This window comes from Notolepis coatsorum, assembly GCF_963971535.1.
Source record: "Notolepis coatsorum genome assembly, chromosome: 8".
NCBI classification, from domain to species: domain Eukaryota; kingdom Metazoa; phylum Chordata; class Actinopteri; order Aulopiformes; family Paralepididae; genus Notolepis; species Notolepis coatsorum.
Window position 1 is genome coordinate 82,615,021 of NC_140172.1, and position 21,669 is coordinate 82,636,689.

At 42.8% G+C, this 21,669-nt stretch overlaps 1 protein-coding gene across 2 annotated transcripts in view; it reads right to left on the minus strand.

Annotated features, from left to right (window-relative positions):
* The window catches only part of LOC311233839 (WD repeat-containing protein 37), a 110,993-nt gene that overhangs the window by 39,617 nt on the left and 49,707 nt on the right, over window positions 1-21,669 (minus strand). For both annotated transcript variants that reach the window (XM_084320879.1, XM_084320878.1), the window contains exons 7-9: window positions 20,004-20,075; window positions 16,617-16,661; window positions 15,789-15,865 (exon numbers count right to left, since the gene is read on the minus strand). In XM_084320879.1, the coding sequence (XP_084177005.1) occupies window positions 15,789-15,865; window positions 16,617-16,661; window positions 20,004-20,075 (194 nt within the window). The remainder of the gene's footprint in view (window positions 1-15,788; window positions 15,866-16,616; window positions 16,662-20,003; window positions 20,076-21,669) is intronic.

Sequence of the window (21,669 nt, forward strand, 5' to 3'; positions counted from 1 at the left end):
ATATTATCTTTTAAATTAAATGGTATTTTACATAAAATATTATACATTAATACAGAGAATTTTAATTGAGCATACAAAACGGTTGTCAGACACATCTTTATCCCATTTATTCCCATCAATTGAATGAATTATTTGTCTTGGCTTGATAGCCAGCTTGCTAGCTGGCCCAGGATAACTGTTTCAGCATGTGACATCAGTGAAATAGTCAGCTCTGATTGGTCATGAAATTATCACCTCTGAGAAACAGATAGACCAACAATAGATGACCCTTCAGGCCTACAAATTTTTTTGGTTATAATTTATTTTTTAATCGTCTTTTTCTCCGCCTGATTTTCTATGCTTTTCTCCCCATCCCAATTTTAGTCGTTATGCCAATTCCCCCCCCCCTCCCCTACCTGGTCGTTGTGCGCATGTTCCCCCTACTGGTCGGTACAAGGGAACCCTGAAGTCTACCACATGCTTCCTCCGACACATGCAGAGACAGCCAGCGGCTCTCTTTTCACCTGCCAGTGAGGACTCTCATTGGTGAAGTGTAACGCGTGGGAGGTCACGCTGCCTTCACCACTTCCTGCCTTTCGCTGAGCAGGCGCCCAGACCTGACCTGTAGGCGTCGCTGTCCACAACGCCAGATTACCACCCACGACTTCCCTCCCGATAACTCAGCCAAACGAGTTAGTATGACGATCGGCCCACGCCGCAGGCAATGCTGACTCCGGGAGTCCAGACCGCAGCCTGTTGCATTGGTGACGAGCGCAATCTCCGCTACGCCACCCGACCGCCCTAGGCCTACACTTTAACCTCTTAAGCCCTATTTTCTGAAGATCCGCCTAAAATACATACCTAAGTCAGTGTTTCCGCTACCATTGCCTTGGCGGGGCGGCCCGCCCCGCTAACGGGACCCCCCGCCCCACCTGAAAAAATTAGAATAAAAAAATAATTTATAAAAAGATTTTTTATTTATTTATTTTTTGTAATTTTTTTTTTATTAAAGTTTGCTTTAATCACAGTAACCTTGGCGAGCTAGCTAAATTATACATACATCGGTTTTCATATAAATCAATCTTCACTAATGATAGATATTTTCAGTTCATTAACACTTTGCCGCCCAACCACATATAAATACGGGTTTCGAATCCATGCGTTGTGGACAGAATCACGTATAAAGCCATGGCAAGTTGTTATTGCTTCTATACCATTTTAATAACCGGGTCAAGGTCGCGGATCGGCACTGCATATATTCCCTAGTCTGTGAAATCGAGAACGTGCAATACCGGCCAGATCCTCTTAGGGGCGCCATCGCTCCACTGCAGTATGCCCTGTGGGCGAATGGATGACTTTTTTTTCCCTTTCAATGGAGTATTTTGAATTATTGGTGACCGGAGTGCTGGACGTCCCGCGATGATGTCGGGGAGTTCGCGACCCTCTCTGCGCCGCCCCTATCTCCCTGTCTCCGGCTGTCCCTGAGCAATGACCGAGTGTTGAATGTCCCGTGATTAAGACGGGGAGGACGTGACCCTCTTTGCGCCGCCCCTGTGCCTCAAATAGATTTGCTATCAGCTCTATCTTCAATCTTTCAAAATGTTCAGTTGCTATCGCTATCAGCTCTATCTTTAATCTTTCAAAATGTTCAGTTGCTATTGCATGCACTCATCTGTGTTTCACTACACACTTGAGTGCATGCTTACCAACTGTTAGTCTGCAACACTACTATCACCGACATCTAAGAAGGGAGATCCCCCCTTGAATGGCCCTTCTAAGGTTTCTCTCCTCCACACTGCCTGTGGAGCATTTTTCCCTATTGTTAGGTTTTAGTGAGTTTTTCCTTACCTTCACGTGGGGTATGTCTGGGAGTGCTTGCATTCTTTCATTTATTTGCATTTATTTAAAAATGTTTGGACCTTATGGTGTTCTTGTTCTGTTCTTGACTTATTGTTATGTTTTCTTCTTGACTTGTTTAAAGAAGACTTGTACGGCCCATGGGGACATTAACGTGTGCTGTCGGGCCTTATAAATAAATTTGATTTGATTTGATTTTAGTACCCGGATCCTGAACCAGCATCATGTACCGTGGATTCCGTTTCAAATCGCAGATTTCACCATGGAATAAGGGGATTTATCATCAGCCAATGGACATATCGATCTACCAGATGCCGATCGATAACGGGGAAATGCTCGGGGGTATCTCACCGGCTCATGGTAAGATCTTTTTCACATAAATTACAGCCGGATCAGAGCTTGCTATGATACACAACCAGCCGAGCAGCGTATGTGGCTAGTTACACGACCACTGTTATTGGTAATCAATAATAATAATCGACGTCCCCCGCCCCCCCCCCTTTGATGCATACATGCTTTGGGACAGTCCCAATGATATGCAGTTTGAGTTATTTCTTTAACATATGTAAAATGGAAATGCAGTTGAATATAATGTTAGCAGCTATTAGCCCTATAACTAGCCTTCCAGAAAATATACGAGACAAAATCCGCTATAATGCTTATATTCACGGCGCTATAAAATTACAACCTATTGATGCATTTTTTTTTCTTTAAGCCATTTTGAAGGGACGGTTTATGAACTCAATTGACAATGAGAATGGACAGATAGCAATACTATAAAGCAGGGGTAGGCAACCCTAGGCACGCGTGCCTGCATAGGCACGCGGGGGCATTTTCATATGCACAGGGGGCAGCATTAAAGGGGAACTATCTTATAAATGGCCTTTTTCAGTGTTTAGCATTGGTTCCTAGCTATGTGGACTTATATTAATATGATCTATGTCTCTAATTCTCATATTGGCGCATTCTTCCAATTATCCTCTCACAATATTCACCCTCACTGAACTGAGACATCTGAAAATGTGCTGATTTGTGATGTCAGAGAGACTCAGCTGCATAATAATGTGGCCCCATGTGGCATCAGGCCACACAGTGGTTGGAGCCCAGGCTCAAAACGGCTTAAGATCTTGAGGTAGAAAAATGCTGTTTTTGAGTACTTGATTAGAAATACAAAACAATGAGAAAAAAAAAGAAAATTACAGAGGTGTTCCATAAACTCACAGGAATTGTGTAAAAGTGCCCAATAGTGAAAGAAATAGTAAAATAGTTCCCCTTTAAAAAAATAATAATTTATATATATTTTTTCTTTTGCTTTGAAATATTATAGTGAAATATTTTGCACTGTTGTCGCATTTATCTTGTTGAAATCCTCCCACAGGTTATTTTTACTACCACATATTTAATTGAGACCCTTTATTTGTTTATTATTTCAATTTAGCTGGAAATACATTGCTACATCATTCAGTAACATTTGCAGAGCCTTATAACAAAAACATTATTACGGTCACCATTGTGACCAGTGGGATTAATCAACAAATTGTATTATTTATGGGGCGGAGCTAGGCGATCATGGAGTAGACGTGTTTCACGTGAGCTCCCTTCTATCGTGCGAAATATACTTTTCTCCCCATTAGTCTTTATTTTATTTTTATTTGTTATTTGTCTGCTTGTTGAGTCGTCGAGTTTCAACTACTGTCGTCGACTTTTTTCAACTTTCTGCGATGTCGGTGGTGGAGACCAGATCCATGAGCACCCCAGCCGGCAAACTGCCACCGGGCCTAACCTCGCCGTCGCCCGGTATCAGTGAGATAAGCGAAGCTGTACTCTCGGTCATGACCAAACTCCATGCAGACTTTGAGACACGCTTCGCTGAAACACAAAGAAGAGTGCAGGCGGAATTTTTTGATAACCTTCATCGGGAGATGTCAGAGGAAATTAGGTTGGCGGTCGACCCGTTGAAAGACAAGATGGAGTCGCTGCACGTTGTCTCCTCGGCTAATGCTAACGAACTAGCCACGCTAACGACAGAGGTCTCACTACAAGGCGAGGATGGCGGGTCTGGAGACCTCCCTGCTGGCTAGGCAGGCTGAAGTTGCCAAACTACAGTCTGTAATTGTGCAGTCCCGGGAGAGACGCTACAACATCAGGATTGTTGGTGTACCGGAGGGCAACGAGGGAGGCCGTCTCTCGGAGACCATGCCGGAATTGCTGCAGGAAATACTGGGGAAAGATGTCCTCCCCAGCCCTCCCGTATGTGAATCGGCCTACAGAGCGGGCAAGACCAATCCTGGAGTGAACAAAGAGCAGAGGCCCATCATTGTCAAGCTGAACAGGCTTCAGCAGAGGGAGCTCATCATGCGGTCGGCCCGTGCCAGAAGGGGTAAACTAAGTCTTGGCGATCACAAAGTGGCCATTTTCGAAGACTTTACGCCGGAGGTTCAAGCACAGAGAGGCGAATACAAAGTGGTCATGTCCAGGCTATGGAAACTAGGCCTGAGGCCTACGCTATTCGCTCCCGCAAAATTATCTGTGCTGGGTAAGGACGATCGCCGTTCATTTTGGTCGTTGGCTAAAGCGAAGGAATATCTCGAGGGGATAGCCGAGACTGTAGCTTGATATCTATGTCGGGTGAGTGACTTGGCGATGTGGGCCTGAATACATTGATGGGGCGGACTACTCACAAATGCTTGTTGTCATGCCCAGACATGCTAACTGTCCACTGCCCATCCAAACTAGCGGGGCATCCCAATGACTTCTGTTACTTGCTAATGCTGACCTCATGGTCGTACGTGTGTGTCGCCTCTATGAAAGCTAGCGAGCTAGCGGAACAATGTACAAAACAGATTCTAGCGTGCTAGCCGGATTCATCACTAGCTTACGCGCTAGCCTCGGGCTAGCTAGCAGGCTGTGTCTATCGCCTGCGCCGAGACATTCGAGACCCGTTAATGTTTACGTATTTTGGTTGTTGTTGCTGTTTAAGTGACATCGGTTTGCACAATTCAACGGTGATCGGGTCCTTAACTAACTTGTATGCTTTTATTTTTATATCCAGGCTGTTTTGAGCTTTGGGCTCCAGTAGTAGAAGGTCGGTTGAATATATATATACAATATATGATAACAGGTTGTGTCAGGTATAGCTTATTACTATCCCCGGGTTAATGAAGGTGTTTAATTCTATTCTTACATAGGTTATGTCATTCCAGCCGTTGTGCCTGATCAGAGGGGCTGTTACATGCGTGCACTTTGACCATAACCCTTTTTTCCCTTTCTTCTTATTGTCGCTGTTTAATGACATCGGTTTGCGCAATTTAACTGTGATCCGATCCTGCCTTAGACTATCTGCTGGTATGCTTTAATTTAATTTTGTTTTGAATTTTCCTTTATCCATTTATGCTATAACATTGCAACATTAATACGCAGACTCGGAAGTAGATGGTTACAGGTTGATGTTGAGTTATTATATAATAATGGCTATTTTTTCCATTATAGTCGTCTCATGTTAGGGCCAAGGCTCACAGTGGTTTTCGACCGATATCTTTATTGAATTTAATTTTAATTTTTATTTGTGTTTATTGGACTAGTGGGGGTTTAATCAGGGGTTTATCTAGAGGGGGGTCGGAGTGGAGAGCGTCTTATTGGATCCATGACTCCAGTGGGAAATGATAGGAAGATGACCATCCTTAGTGGATGGGGCATAGGGAGGGGATTGGAGAGTGGGTATAGGAGGGTTAATAATAGGACGGGTGGGTTAGGGTTTAGAGTAGAAGGAGGGGGGGTTGTAACTGGGGTGGTATTTTTCTGTGTTTTATGTACTGTTGTCTTATATGTGTGTAATTGTTCCTCCTCTGAACTCCTGGGATTGACTGTCTGGGCCCGCCTGGATCAGCGCCTCTGTACTCAGCCTGGCTGCACTGGTATGTTCTCTACGCATTTAGACAAACTCGACCATGGCTAAATTGAATATTTTAATTTGGAACGCAGGGGGTCTTAACGCCCCACACAAGCGTGCCAGTGTCCTTTGGTTATTGAAGAGAAGAAATATTGACATTGCTCTCCTTAGTGAGACGCATTTATTGGTGGGTGATGTGTCAAGGCTAGCAAATCGACAATATCACGTTATCTCCTCATCCTCAGCCGATGATAAGACGAAAGGAGTCGTCATAGTTACAAGACGTAACCTTGATATCAAAGTCCTGGATGTGTGGTCGGACACGGAGGGAAGGATTACTATAGCAAAAGTTGAGTTCTCTCATAGGAAGATGGCAATAATAGCATTGTATGCCCCTAACACATTTGATTCAGCGTTCTATAATACAATCACGAAGAATATGTTGGAACTTACTGGATACGCTCTCATTGTGGGTGGCGATTTTAATGCATGCTGGGATGCGGAGATGGATAGGTCCGGGTCCTCTGAAACAAGCGACCAAAAACGGTCCTCTAAGGCAGCGGTTCTCAACAGGGGTTCCCCGGCACACAGGGGTTCCGCGGAGAGCTGCCAGGGGTTCCGCGAGATGCCTGGCAATGTTCTTTAAAAATATAGAATGACAACAGTCTTATTTTGAAAATCCTATAGCGGGTCTCATTTCTGCCCACGCGCAGCTCCAGCTAAATAACTAGGCTCCGAAAGCTAGCAACATTTAGGTCATTATGATACTCTTATTTTGAAACTCCGTGGTGTCGTGACTCATATCCGCTCTACAGCACACAGCCAATAAGGATGCATCTCAACACAGCAGGCAGTGAGCTTAGAGTCTCTCAGCTCAGCAGTAGTAGCATACTCTGGATCTGGAACGCGGACATTGAAACACAGCAAGGATAGTGTTTTTGCGACCCAAAACAAATCCCTGCTGTTTTATTCCGCAACGGGTCAAATGCATATAACATGCTTTGCAATCCTTGCCATTCCTTTGTGGCCACGTTGTGTTTAAGACCCGAATTAATGTTCCTTTAGCATAAGCTAACAACAAGCCCTGTTCAGAGCGACAGAGAACAGCAGGGTGGGGACTTGGAAGGAGGGGGGGGGGGGGGCATTCTCCCTCTATGTGTGTGCGTTTGAAAAGATATGATGAAGTCAGACTACTATATTATATTGATAGTAAATGTACTGAGGGTGGACAGACAGATTATGTTGATATTTAAACATAAAAAATACAATACATAATAAATGTATCCATGATCATCATGCAACATAAAACAATTGCAGGAACAGTTTGGGAGAGGAAGGTGTTTTAGGTTGCGTGTTCCAAAAAATTTACTTAAAGTTTAAAGCTCAATATATCAAAACGTGGCACTTTATAGTGAACAGGCACTTTATAGTGAATCCAAATAATTTTTTGGATTACAGAAAATTATCCCTAAAGTGCTATCTGATGCAGCTGCACTGTTTTCCATGAAAATACCATATTTGGATAAGTTTGACCATTTCTAAAAATCTGAAAATCATTAAGTCACTCTGGATAAAAAAAGACTTTACAGACAACATTGAGACAAAGCTTCCTGACACATCTCCATCCAAACTCTTGGAAGAACTCATTGAAATCTCATCTGATACCACCTGGAGAGCTAGTTTCAGAGTGTGGTGCTGAGTACCAAGTATCTCATGATGCAGCAGTTAAGGTGTTGATACCATTCACTCAGCCCCACATATCTGTGTGAAGCTGGCTTTTCATCCATGACAGCTCTGAAAACAAAATATAGGGCCAAGTTGAGCCTTGATGATGACATGCGTGTTGCCTTGTCAAATATCTCCCCACGTATTGACCGTATTATTAGCCAGCAGCAGCGGACCTCGCATTGAGCTAGAAATGTCCACTGAGTGAACGAGTGCTTATTTTCTGTATTTATTTATATTTTTTGAGAAATGGTAACTTGGTGATCCTTTTCTGTATTTAAAAAAAATACATGATTTTCTGTTTTTGAGAAATTGTCAAACTTATCCAAATATGCTATTTTTATGGAGAACAGTGCAGCTGCAACAGATAGCACTTTAGTGATCCTTTTCTGTATTAAAAAAAAATACATGATTTTCAGTTTTTTCTTAAATAAACATTATTTTGAAAGCAAGCACTTTTGTCATCAGATTCAGACAACTTTATTGATCCCGCGTGGGGCAATTCATATTTGCAGATTCACCAACAAGCAACAAAGACAAACAAACAACAAAACATCTCAACGACAGCACGGCAAATAAAGAATCATTGTATCATCATTGTAGCAAAAAAGACAGGACCGAAAAAGTCTTTATCGTATGTAGGGGTGCCCTGGAATATTTTATTGAACACAGGGGTGCCTTGGCAGCAGAAAGGTTGAGAACCCCTGCTCTAAGGCCCTCAGGATGTGGGCCCAGGACACAGGGCTCGCAGACCTATGGCGCTTATCCAATCCCACCCTCAAGGATTACTCTCACCTGTCAGCCAGACACAAAACCTTCTCTCGAATAGACTATGCATTCGCGTCCCCTAATATGTTTGATAGTTTCGACGTCTCATTGGTTCCCCTGGCTCTCTCGGACCACAAGGGGATTTTCCTTGTGGCAACCTTTGGCAGGCTCTCCACGAGAGCTCCCAGGTGGCGTTTTAACTCAACCTTATTAAAGAACGATGATTTCTGTTCTGAGTTCAGGAGTAAACTAGCTGAATTCTTGCAGATCAATGTTGGCACGGTCAATGACCCCAGGGTCCTATGGAACGCATTGAAAGGATTTATCAGGGGTCATGTCACACTTTTCGCCTCCAATTTGCGTAAATCCCGGTCAAAAAAACTAGAAGGACTGGAAACATTATATGCGGACCTATACGCATCTTTGCAAACTAACTATAGTGAACGACTAAACACACAACGTAAGATAGTCAAGAAAGAAATAAACTCCATACTTAAACAACAGTCCGAGTTCTTGATACATAGGACAAGGCAAAATTACTACTTTCACGGCTCCAGGCCTAGCCATCTATTGGCAATGAAAATACGCTCGAATGATCATTTCTCGGATATCCCCTCGATCAAGACGCGACAGGGTACAGTCACTACTGATTCGAAAAAGATCGACACTTTTAAAGAGTTTTACTCACAGTTATATAGCTCAGAGGTTAATCTCGACGACTCTAAATTTGAATCGTTCATTGGCGGGCTTGAGATACCCCACATTTCTGAGGAAGAGGCTAAGGAACTGGGGAAACCGATCACTCTTATGGAACTTAGGGAGACGATTGGTGAAATGCAGAGGGGTAAGGCACCAGGCTGGGATGGGATTCCACCCGAGGTATATTTAGCTTTCTGGGACCAACTGGGTCCATTAATGCTCGATATGATCAATTACACTATCGAACATGGGGGGTTCTCAAGAGATGTCAACATGGCATTGATTTCTTTACTTCTCAAGAAGGATAAAGATCCCAATGATTGTGGTAGCAATAGGCCCTTGAGTCTTCTCGGGCCGATCTAAAAGTGTTTGCCAAGGTGCTGGCCCGCCGCCTGCAGAGATTTATGACGGTATTGGTACACTGCGATCAGACTGGTTTTATCCCGGGGCGCCTGGCTGCAGATAATCTTAGGAGGCTGTTGCATGTAGTCGATAACCGTAAAGACAATACAGCTCCATCCACAGTTCTGTCTTTGGATGCCATGAAGGCGTTTGACAGACTAGAATGGTCATACCTGTGGAAGGTACTTGAGGTTATGGGTTTTGGAAAGAGTTTTATTCATATGATTAAAGTCCTGTATGCCTCGCCGTCGGCAATGATACTGACAGGCAAAAACTGTTCCACACTTTTTCCAGTCTCCAGATCTTCTAGACAGGGTTGTCCTCTGAGCCCAGGACTATTTGCGCTTTCCCTCGAACCATTGGCCCAATTTATTAGGCAATCGGAGGACATCGTCCCCATAATGGTCAATAATACACCACACAAAATTGCTCTCTATGCGGATGACCTACTGATTTTTATGGACGACCCCTCCCGGTCGGCCACAAAATTACTGGGAATAATCGACGACTTTGGTAAATTGTCAGGCTTTAAGATTAACTGGAACAAATCAGCCTGCCTACCTCTTAATGAGCTGGCCAAGGTGGTGCGACTACCAGCTGATATCCCCATAGTGGAAAATTTTAAATACTTAGGCATAGAGATATTCCCCACGCTGAGTCAAACTACTAAGTACAACTTCACGGGTACTTATGATAAAAATACGGCAGGATCTAGACCAGACCTGGGCATTGTACGGCCCGCGGGCCGTATTCTGACCGGCCCGCGAAAGTTTACATGATAATAAAAAAAAATATATATATATATATTTTTTTTTTATATATATATATTTTTTTACTTTTTTCTTTTCATGTCAACGTTCACACGCACAATATACGCTTACCTAGGATTTGACTTGATTCAACAACAAAGCAGTCGAAAACGGTCGAAAGTGTGGTTATTTGAAGTTTGGATTTCTTTTTTCACAACTGAGGTAGGTAGATAACATTTTTAGAGACTAAACTACAGAAAAAAGGTACCGTTGGGTACCGGTATCGATTCACAGGTACCGGTACTGTATCGGTTCAAATGTGAACGGTACCCATCCCTACTGAACACACAACTGCAGGGCAAGGGCATTTTTGCTCATGAAATGCATAGCCATGTGAAAGCCTTCATGACAAAGTTGCAATTAATTTCAAGGCAACTAGGCAGCAACAATCTCAAACACATGAAAACCCTGAAAGAAGTCAAACCATCAGCTGATCACCGGCACAGGTACTCATCCATGTTGGGAGCACTGCATGATGAATTTTCAAGGCGTTTTCAAGATTTCAAAAAGGTTGAGGATGAAATGCAGCTGGTTTCCTCTCCCTTTACCTGCAGTGTTGATAGTGCACCCACTGATGTTCAGCTTGAACTCATTGACCTGCAGTCTGATTCACTACTGAAAGAGCACTTTAAGTCAGCATCACTGCTAGAGTTCTACTCTGCTCTCAAGGAGGAGAACTTTTCGAACATGAGGAGACATGCTCAGAAGATGTTGGTTCTCTTTGGATCCACCTATATGTGAACAGACATTCTCAGTCATGACGTTTACCAAGTCCAGGTACAGATCCTCTCTCACTGATTAACATCTGGCAGCTGTGCTTCGCATCTCCACCTCAGACATGCAACCTGACTTTGATGGACTTGTTAAAGCTCAACAGAGACTGGATTTATCACACTGAATGAAAAAAAAAGAGCTGAAGAACACTAAAATGTGGAAATATAACAAGTGAAATGGGACACTTGATATTTTTTTTCTTTTTTTTGCACAGTTCTGAAAACATTAAATGTTTAATATAGGCATGTAGAGTAAAAAAGGATACTGGGACACTTTTCTTTACACAGTTCAGTGACATGTCTTGTTTATTTTGGCTATAAGATGATGTGATGTCTTTATAAAGCTAAGAAAATCCTTGTTTCAATAGTATATGAAACTCAAAATAATAACTTTATTTGTATAGCACTTTTTCATACATGCCCTTTGTTATTAATGTTTCACATTTTGTTTATCATTTTGGAAATAAATTCTATTTGAATAAATGATATTTTTGAAAGCTAACCTCACCTTTTAATTGCCAAATAATAACACATACACATAAATACACTCTTACCAGGGATCAAAACAATGCCATTTACTGCTTTTTATATAGAAATTAAATGTATATTATGCATAATTGAGTTTGGAATTTTGGCCCGGCCCTCCAACATATTTTCAGTTGCTCATTCGGCCCCCCGGGAAAAATAATTGCCCACCCCTGATCTAGACAGATGGTCGTCCCTTCCTAACTCCTTACAAGCCCGGGCTTCCATAATCAAAATGAACGTCCTGCCTAGGATACATTTTGTTAGCTCAACGCTCCCCCTGCCCCCTCCAATAGACCACTGGCGCAAGGTACAAACGATGGTATCTAAGTTTATCTGGAATAACAAACGCCCGAGAATCAAAATAGCTACTACTCAACGTAGAAAACAAGATGGGGGCCTCGCAATCCCTGATTTTAAGCTTTATTTCTGGTCCTTTTCACTGAGACCTCTGATGTGCTGGCTAGACCCTGTAGAGGCTGTATCTTGGCGCTCCTTAGAAGCGGCGGCGGTCTCACCGCTAAGATTGCAGGATGTAGTGTACTCCACTGTCCCTATTTCGAAATGCCGACTGAGGTATGGACCGATCATAACTCACGTGATCCAAACATGGCGTAATGTACAGAAGTCGTGTGGGGTTAAATGCCCATGGCACCTGGACTCTCCAATTTTTAATAACCAGCAACTACTTGTTGGGCACAAGCCGGTTAATATTCCTCAATGGCAAAGGAGGGGAGTTCATACTCTGGAGGATATTTATGATAAGAACGGCCTTCGTGCGTTTCAGGACTTAAGAGAATTTTATGATCTTCCCGGTGAGTCCTTCTTTCTTTACCTTCAACTAAGGTCAGCGCTGAGGGCGCATGGCGTGCCGTGGGCTCAAGCTTTGCAACCACACCCCTTCCTCAGGCTCATAGTGGACAGGACGACCTCCAGAGGGTTTGTCTCAGACTTTTATACGCTCTTAATTCAATCCACGTATAAAAATGTATCATTGGATACAATCTGGCGTGGGGATATCCCGGAGTTGGACCCAGAGTTTGACTGGGATGATGTTTGGGCAAATGTGGCATTGTCTTCCCGCAACCCCAATCACCAGCAAATTAATTTTAATTATATTCATAGGACCTATCTTACACCTAGGAAGCTATTTGCTATGGGACTGGTAACCGACTCTCGGTGCACGTTGTGCTCTCAAAGGGCCACTGGCACTTATATGCATATGTATTGGGATTGCCCACCAGTGGCCTGCTTCTGGAGGTCAATAACGGACAAACTTTCAGATCTGTGTGGCTTAACTATCCCATTCACAGCTGTTACGCTACTCCTGAACGATATAACAACACTACCCGCGTCCGTACAACTAAAAAGGGTTGTCCTAGCGGGCGTCACAGCAGCGAAGAAGCTAATAGCATTAAGATGGAAGGAGCCTGAGAAGCTCACAGTGATTAACTGGTCCCTAACACTGTTGGATGTGATTTATCTTGAGATATCCACAGCGCGGGTGATTGGGGTGGGGCAGGCTGGGATTGACCTGTGGTTCGCAGCAGCTGAGAAGGTCAGGACCGCCGTGTGCGGCTGAGCGGGGTTGGGGTGCTTGTTCGGGGGAGTCCGGCGGTCTCGTGGGAGGGGGAGGAGGAAATGTCTTGTCTGTCTTGTCTTTTGTGTTGTCCTCTTGAATTTAACTGGGGATTTTATTGGGGGGGAGCTATTTAGCTATTTCTTCACTATTTGGTCACTTTTACACGGTTCCTGTGAGTCTATGGAACACCTCTTTAGGTTTTTGTTTTTCATGAAGGTTCATTGTTCTGTTTTCGAGTCGTGTTCTCAAGGTGGCGTTTTTCTACCTCAGGACCTTAGGCCGTTTTGAGGCGGGGCTCCAACCACTGTGTGACCCGGTGGCAATCTGCCACAATGTTATGCAGCTGGGAGATCTCTGACATCACTGATATGCACATTTTGTGATAACTCAGCTCGGTGAGGGTGAATGCTGTGAGGTGAATTGGAAGAGTGGGCCTTGTTGAGAATTAGAGATGTACGTTTTATTAATATAGGGCCACACGGCCGGGAAACGGGGCTGAATACTGGGAAAGGCCATTTATTAGATAGTACCCCTTGAATTTAAAATTTAAAAGGTTGAACTCTGTTTTCTTTTCTTTTTGTCTTTATAATTTGTTATTCTGTATTATTATTGTTTTTGTTATTTTCCTGTGAAGTTCTGTGTATTGTGATTGTGATTAATGTGTTGTCTTGTTTCATGTAAATAATAATAATAAAAAAATTGATAAAAAAAAAGGGATGTATCAGTAGTATTGGCAGTGGTAGTAGTCGTAATAGTAATCCAGTATATTTTTATATTTTCAAAAAAAAATAAACCAGTTCAACACAGGTAACCACTTTTGCTTCATTTCTTTGATGGCTCAAATGTATGCTCTAGTCCAGTGGTTCTCAAACCTCTCCTCGAGGCACGCCAGCCGTTCCATGTATTTGTTAAATTCCACCACTAGCACACCTGATTCAACTAATAAAGGGCTTGTGTTGAATCAGGTATGCTGGTGGTGGAATTTAACAAATACATGGAACAGCTGGGGTGCTTCGAGGAGAGGATTGGGAAGCACTGCAATCTAGTCGATTTTGTGTTTTGAGCACAAAGTTCATCATAGATCTGGCCTCTTTATTTTGCTCTCAAAGTGCACCAGATTGATGCATTTAACTTTAAAATATACAAAAACAAGTGGCGGCTACGTGGCGTAGTGGGCAAGGCGCTCGCCACGAATGCAGAGACGCTGCCACATTGCTTTCAGTTTAGCTGGTCGTTCATACTAATACACATTGGCCGTATTAGGGGGTGGGAAACTGATGGGTGGGGATCGGGCGTTGTGGACAGCGACTCCTACAGGTCGGTTGGTGCGCCTGCGCAGTAGAATCAGGAAGTGTCTGGGGCAGCGTTAGCCTCCCACACGTTACTCCTCGCCACTGAGAGATCGAGCTGCGCAGGTGAAAAGATGCGACTGCTGTTACCTCAAGTACCGGAGGGGACTTGTGCTATGTATGACTTAGTCCACATTGCAGCCGGCTTGTGGGAGGCAAGAAACAGCGTTCGTGACAGGGGAGGGTTGAATTGGATGATACGAAATTGGGATGGGAGAAAATATAGAAAAATGGGAGAAAAAGTGGATAAAAAAAAATATATATATACAAAAACAAAAATAATCCAGGGGAGCATGCCCCCAAACCCCCCTAGAGGGTCCAAGGTTCACCCACCACAGTCTCACAAAATCCTGTGGGAAACACTGTCCCTGTATTGTAAATAGTTCATGTGTGTTGTCACTACTGTATGTAAAATTGTAAATAAGTTAATTTATGTGTTGTAAATAAATAGTTAATATTTGTTTACCTAATTTATGTGCAATCGTTTAATTTCAGCTCAGTGCAGAGAAATGCACCGATACTAACAACCACCTTACTGTGTGCGTCTATGACGACACTGTTGACACGTATCCGTGACAGGCGCGCCCCGCGACAACACTAGTAGTTTTGGGGGGCCTACCACCCCCCCTGAAAGAATTGCTCCACTTCTACAAGGTCCATGTTCTTGGTATCTAGGGACATCTATGGATCTCAGGGAATGTATTCCCAGTGTCAGAAATATTGTGTCCGTTACTAGGCTTGAGTAAATTGTGATGAACCAAAGGAGAATATTTATTTTTTATTTTTATTTTTTCATTTTTGACTGCGAATAACACCATGCTAAAAATGACAAGACATGGAAAATTGCCACAGAGCTTATTCAGCACCTTCTTGAGATCACTTGTACAAAAAATCTAAGCAAATGAATAAAGGGCAGATGATTAAACAGGAGATTTTGTAGAGACCGTACTGAATTCTGCCATCCGGACACATTGAATATTGAACATTGAAATATCAGGCCTATAAATGACCTTATTATGGCCAAGTCGCACATCTATGGATCAGGCCAAATCTCTCCTTTCCAATGGCAGAGTTCAATCTGGATTTAGTACCACCAGGCGTGATTCACAAACCGCAAATTAAATCTACTGTAAGTACAGTTACTTTTTTATAATGTACATGTACCATTTTTTTTATGGTGTGATGTCATTGTCGGTCCGGTACCGGACCGCTCGGGCTTAAGAGGTTAAGAGTCTTTATAACAGTTTGATTGCGGGTACCAGTGGTCACCTTGTTATCAAAAAGTTGACAGGCCTAATTCATGCATAAATGCACACAGGCACCCAATAGACCCAGGGTAGGGATCACTTCACTTTCAGACCAATCAATTCTAAATGAAAACAGAAGTTGCTGTTTACTTGCTAATGATATAACGAAGATGCCCAAGCTTACACTGATGTCAGCTACAGGCTGTGGAGTAGGCAGCTGGACCATGTATCTCCAGATATGAGCCGTCTGGTCTCCAGAGGCTGTTGGGAAGGATTAGACCATCATTAGTATAGGCTCATGGCCACTCAAGTAGTGTTGTTACTACTTCATGTTTTACGGGGGTGGGTGCTCTGAAGAGGCTAAACCAATAAAAAAGTCTGCGACATGACACGATGACAGACGACAGATCCTGGTGTGATGGATGAGCAGAGCTTCAAATTGAAGGAAACACCATGTGATTTTTCAGAGTTGCCAAAAAAAACAACGATTTGTTTCAAATATCTCAAAAAGCAAAACGCAGGCGAGTGCTTTGTTTCCAGTATCACCCTGTGCGTGTGTGGTGTGCGTCCTCGCGTTGGAATCATGTGATGCACAATATTCAGGGATCCCATTTTCTCCTGTGCACTATAGTGCACACTAGTGGTCAAAAACTCTATTGGATCATTTTAAAACTAACGTGAGGGTTTTCTACATACAGTAAATATGATTTAGCAAGGAATACAAGTGTTCTCCAAGGAATACAAGTGTTCTCCAAGGAATACAAGTGTTCCCCAAGGAATACAAGTGGTCTCCAAGGAATACAAGTGGTATCCAAGGAATACAAGTGTTCTCCAAGGAATACAAGTGTTCTCCAAGGATTACAAGTGTTCTCCAAGGAATACAAGTGTTCTCTAAGGAACCAAGGAATACAAGTGTTCTCCAAGGATTATGATATGACTTGTGTCTTTTATTTTATACCATCGAGACAACAACGATGTGTGAACTGTTAAGAATTCATTACTACACATTTACCTGTTAGAGCCATCTGCTCAGTAGGGTGGAACTTGATAGAGTTGACTGTGGAGAGAGACAAACAAGAGAGCATGTTGAATCAAAAACAAGTTCACTATTTGTTCTGGGCAATATGTTGGTAAGCCTAGTACTGACTTTGTTTTGAAGATGGTTTCCAACTAGGGTTAGTGTCAGGGTTACTCAACATCCTCAATAGAAAAGGAAGAACACTCATTGTAACTGAGGGGTACAATTCCCTGACTGTATTACTAGATATGATACTTACTACCACTACCTTTGTACTTAATATTCGGCCACCCAGTACTCGGCATAAATATATTATGATGAACACTGTCACGTAGATGAAACGGATCCTACACAAATGTACGAATTAGAAATAGGTCTTTATTTCTACACAGCGATGGTGTGTAGAGCAAGCACTTAATCAAATCAATCACATTTATGAATGGGAATTAGTATACACTTTTATGGCAAGAGTATTCGTCGGTATATCAATAGAGAATGTCCAATCTCTGAAGGCGCAGGTGGTACATATACAACCTGGAATAGTTTAAGGAATAACAGCAATGATACTTGATGATTATAGACTGGATACACTAGGGGGGGTTAATCCGGTCGCTTGTAAGCCGACAGGAGTAGGAAGGGGGGGGGGGGTAGAATCCGGCTGCCTCATCCGGCCAAGGGTATCCCAGGTGAACCCACTGTAGTGCCGTTCAATGCGCCGGCGATCCTTGGACCACAGATGAAAGCAGGTGGACTCTTTGTGGGCCGGCGTCCTCCGGTCCACGGAGGAGAGACGTGAAGCGACCTCGTCTTGCAGAGCGTCTCCTCACCTTGCGTCCTCTCCAGGGGGGGGGGGTTCCAACACACGGCAGTGTCGGGGGTCTTTATCCATGGAATAATCAACGTATACAAAGCATAATCCGTGCCGGGGAAGGCGGGCTGTCGTCGGTAGAATAATCCGGTATACAGGTCCACTCGCTCGTCGGCTCTGGGGCTCCTCGGGTGCAGCTTCACGTGGGGTCAACCACCCTGGATAAGCAGCCAGTTCTCTGCCCGAAACGATGGGGTACTGACCACGGTAGTATTCTCACCGCACAAAGCACTATATATTAACAGACTATTATTAGCTTAATAGACTACGTCCAACTCGACGATATAGTGCCAAATATGACTATTCAAATATTAATATACACGATGTCTCAATACCGATGGTAAGCCGAACTTGGCCTTACTCCCACACGTGGCGTCGCGGGGAGGCTTTACGTCTGTGACTCTATTGGAGGGTAAGAAACTGGACTGAAAAGGAAGTCCTACTTTAGTAGCGCAGTATATATACGCACTATGAACAAATAGTCCCATTAGTGGTGCGGTAGCCAGATTCCTACGCGGAACTAGGACTTGTTCGTACATGTTGAGCGGTACGTTTGAACTGGGTCTGAGGGGTATGGCAGCCTGGCACCAAGGTCTCGACCAATAGTAGAATGGAGACTATTATGGGATGTTCAGTAGGCTAGAATGGATATTCAATGCATATTGTACAAGGAATATACAAGGGATATCAGGGAATATTAGAGAATATACAAATACAATTAAATATATATATATAAATAAATATATATATTCGGTTTAATCTGGCCCTTCACAACACTCATACAAGAGAAAGGGGAACTTGAGTATTGTGTAAAAGATTTTATTTCCCCCTCTTGATATACTGCATGTATGAAATAACGGCATCATTCATAAAAATAATAAATACGTTCACACACACGCTTCAGCAGTGTTTTGTAATGTTTGGATAAGAAAACGTTGAAATATAATCCGATTAGTGTTATTCCATGCACATTTTGTACATTTGTAGTGCCCCCTAGTGGTCGATTTGAATGAGATTTTTTTCAGTGTATGTTATGGGTACTTATCTGGACATACCCTGCACATTTGGTGATGATTGACCTAACGGTTGTTGACTTGCATCAATTTATGTGCTGAGCCACGCCTTTTGAAGTTGATTGGTTAATAGGGCAAATCTTTAAAAAGTTTGACCGAATTTCTACCAGCATGTGACAGCATATGCCACCAGAAGCGAGAGTATATTAGATCACTGCTACTCGCAATTCAAGGACAGGTACAAGTCACAGGCGCTTAGTCCATTCGGTAAATCAGACCACAGCGCCATCTTTCATGCCAAAATATAAACAAAGTATCAAGCGCGCTCCTGCAGAAATGCAAGAAGTAAAGCGGTGGTCTGTGGACTCAGAGAACAGGCTCCAAACTGCACTGGATTGCACAGACTGGAGCATGTTTCGTGAAAACACAGACAACATAAATGATTACACAGAAACAATGCTAGACTTTGTCGGTACTCTGGTAGAAGTAATAGTCCCCCCCCTCCCCCCACCACAATTAGAGTTTTCCCAAACCAAAAGCCTTGGGTAGACAAATCGGTCCGCGAAGCACCTCAGTCTACAACGTCGGGCTCGTGACAGGCAACATGGACGAGCACAAGGCGGCACGCTACAACCTACAGGGATAAAGTGGAACTTCAGTTTTGAACAGGCTGATATGTGGCAAGGCCTCAGAACGATGACAGACTACAAAAGGCACCCCCAATGGATGAAGAACAAGCAGAGAATATTGAAAGAAAATTATCTCTATTGAGCGACACGGTAAAGTTAGCGTCCTGCTGTTAGCGCAATCGCATGATTGCTTAGCAACTCTACTGACTCTCTAGAAGCGCTTGAGCGAGGGGTTAAATCTGTCATTCCATCTTGCTACCATTGATGTTTGATGAAACCTCTGTCTCTCGCATTATAGTTTTAACCTTCTTTTGACTTAAGGTATTATTTTAAACAAATGGTGAAAAATATGAATTAAGACGGTCTAGTCCTTTAACCCTTGTGTGGTGTTCATGTTTTTGTTACTTAAAACAATACAGTCATAACAATTAATGTAAAAATACTTAACATACTGTATGTTACCTTTATCTCAATTACAAGCAATCTAGACAGCATATATGGTTCATATTTGCCATTTACCTCTGCTAGATCACATTTATCAATAAGTCATTTGTTTTTGTGATAAAATAATAAAGATTCCATTATAATCAAGACATTAATGGAATAAATCATGTTCATCTTGAAAATAATAGATGAAACAAGGTGGAGGCAGACAGTGATGGTACACGGCAAACCTTTTTGTTAAATAAAAATGTTCACCTACAATTTCCTCACTTTCCAAATGTCCAAATCCTAGTAAACATCCCACAGGCCCGAACACCACACATTTAACTCTTTCTTTCAGGGAACCCATTTTTATATCAAGGGACCATGATGTTGTTGTTCCACCAGAGCTGCTCCAAGCAGAAGCATCAGAGAGAAACATTCCTACCTGATCCTTGATGGCCGACATATTTGAGGAGGCATTTCCCAGTTTCAATGCTCCAGAGCATAGCGCTGTGATCTGTAGACAGGTAGAAAACACTCCGAATAATACATTTCATCTTTATAGTGATTTTCTAGAAGTCAAAGTTGCTTGAGCAGGACTGTGTAAGAACATGTTACGTTATAGGGGTTACAATTCAATACATAATATTTTTTTTTATCAACTTTTTTTCTCCTTTCTTCTGTATTTTTCTCCCATCCCAATTTAGTCGTTATGCCAATTCCCCCCTCACCTTCCTGGTTGTTGCGCGCATTTCCCCCCCACTTGCCGGTCTAGGGAGGGTTGAAGACTATCACACATGTCCCCTCCGGTACATGCAGAGTCAGCCAGCCGCTTCTTTTCACCTGACAGCGAGGACTCTCACTGGGGGAGCGTAACGTGTGGGAGGCTCACACTACTTCCCCCAGTTCCCTCCCTCGCTGAGCAAGCGCCCCGACCGACCTGTAAGAGTCGCTGTTTACAACAACCAAGATACACACCCTGCCGGCTTCCCACCCGCTAACACTGCCAATTGGTTAGTATGGACGACCGACCAAGCCGGAGGCACCGCTGACAGCTGGATTCGATACCAGTGTCTCTGCAGTGGTAGGCAGGCGCTTAGTCCGCTGCGCTACCCAGCCGCCCTAATTCAATACATTATTATTATTATTATTATTATTATTATTATTATTATTATGAATACTATAAACACTGAATTGTTATTGAATTATTGTGATTTTATAATGGCATATGGTATATAGAGAATACCTCAGTATACACACAGTTTGTATACACTTTATTTTGTTTTTGTGCAATTTGAATGTAGAGATTTAGATTTTGTATTCATCAATAGGAAATACAGATTCTTGCAGGATTCTTTAAAGGACCAAACCAGTGTTTTAAGTTTATTTATTTATTTTGTATCCAGGGACAGTGCACATTAATCAACATCTTCAGTTTCCACATCAATGTAAATGTGCCAGAATTAGCTAATGAGCCATTTTTTATCTGTAGTCCCTGCCTAACCTAACAGGCATGTCTTTATATGGTTTTTGAAATTATGGTTCCAAGTCATTCTTGCCTTGATACACAAATCAACAATCCTTCTTTTTTCATCATATTTTACCTTTACTTTCTGCCAATTCACCACTGCCATTGGCTTCCATTGTATCTGAACATGTGTCTTATAACACCACATAAACCCATGAAACCACATCTACATTTACATTTAGTCATTTAGCTGACGCTTTTATCCAAAGCGACTTACAAGTTCTGTACGACAAATCATCAGGAAGGGCACAACTCTATCAGCTGAGTGACAATGTTCATCAAAGTGTTGAGTGCTACAGTGTAGGTTAGTATATTAGGACAAGTGCATGACAGTAAGGTTAGTTACTAGGGTTAGTGTGGTGGTCCACCTTTTGGAGACATTTTGGACGTTTAGAACATTCTGAACAGTCTCGTTTCCATCGCCTGTCACAAGGCTTTGCTCATGAACATTTATCATCTGGCACCATCTGGTGCCCTGTCGGCGTTACTGCTCATGTCTCGTTTTATTTTATTCTGTCATGTTAGCCTCTGCTTGTTCTCTCAAGTCTTGCTGCCTATTGTTATGTGTCTGTAATGTTCCCTG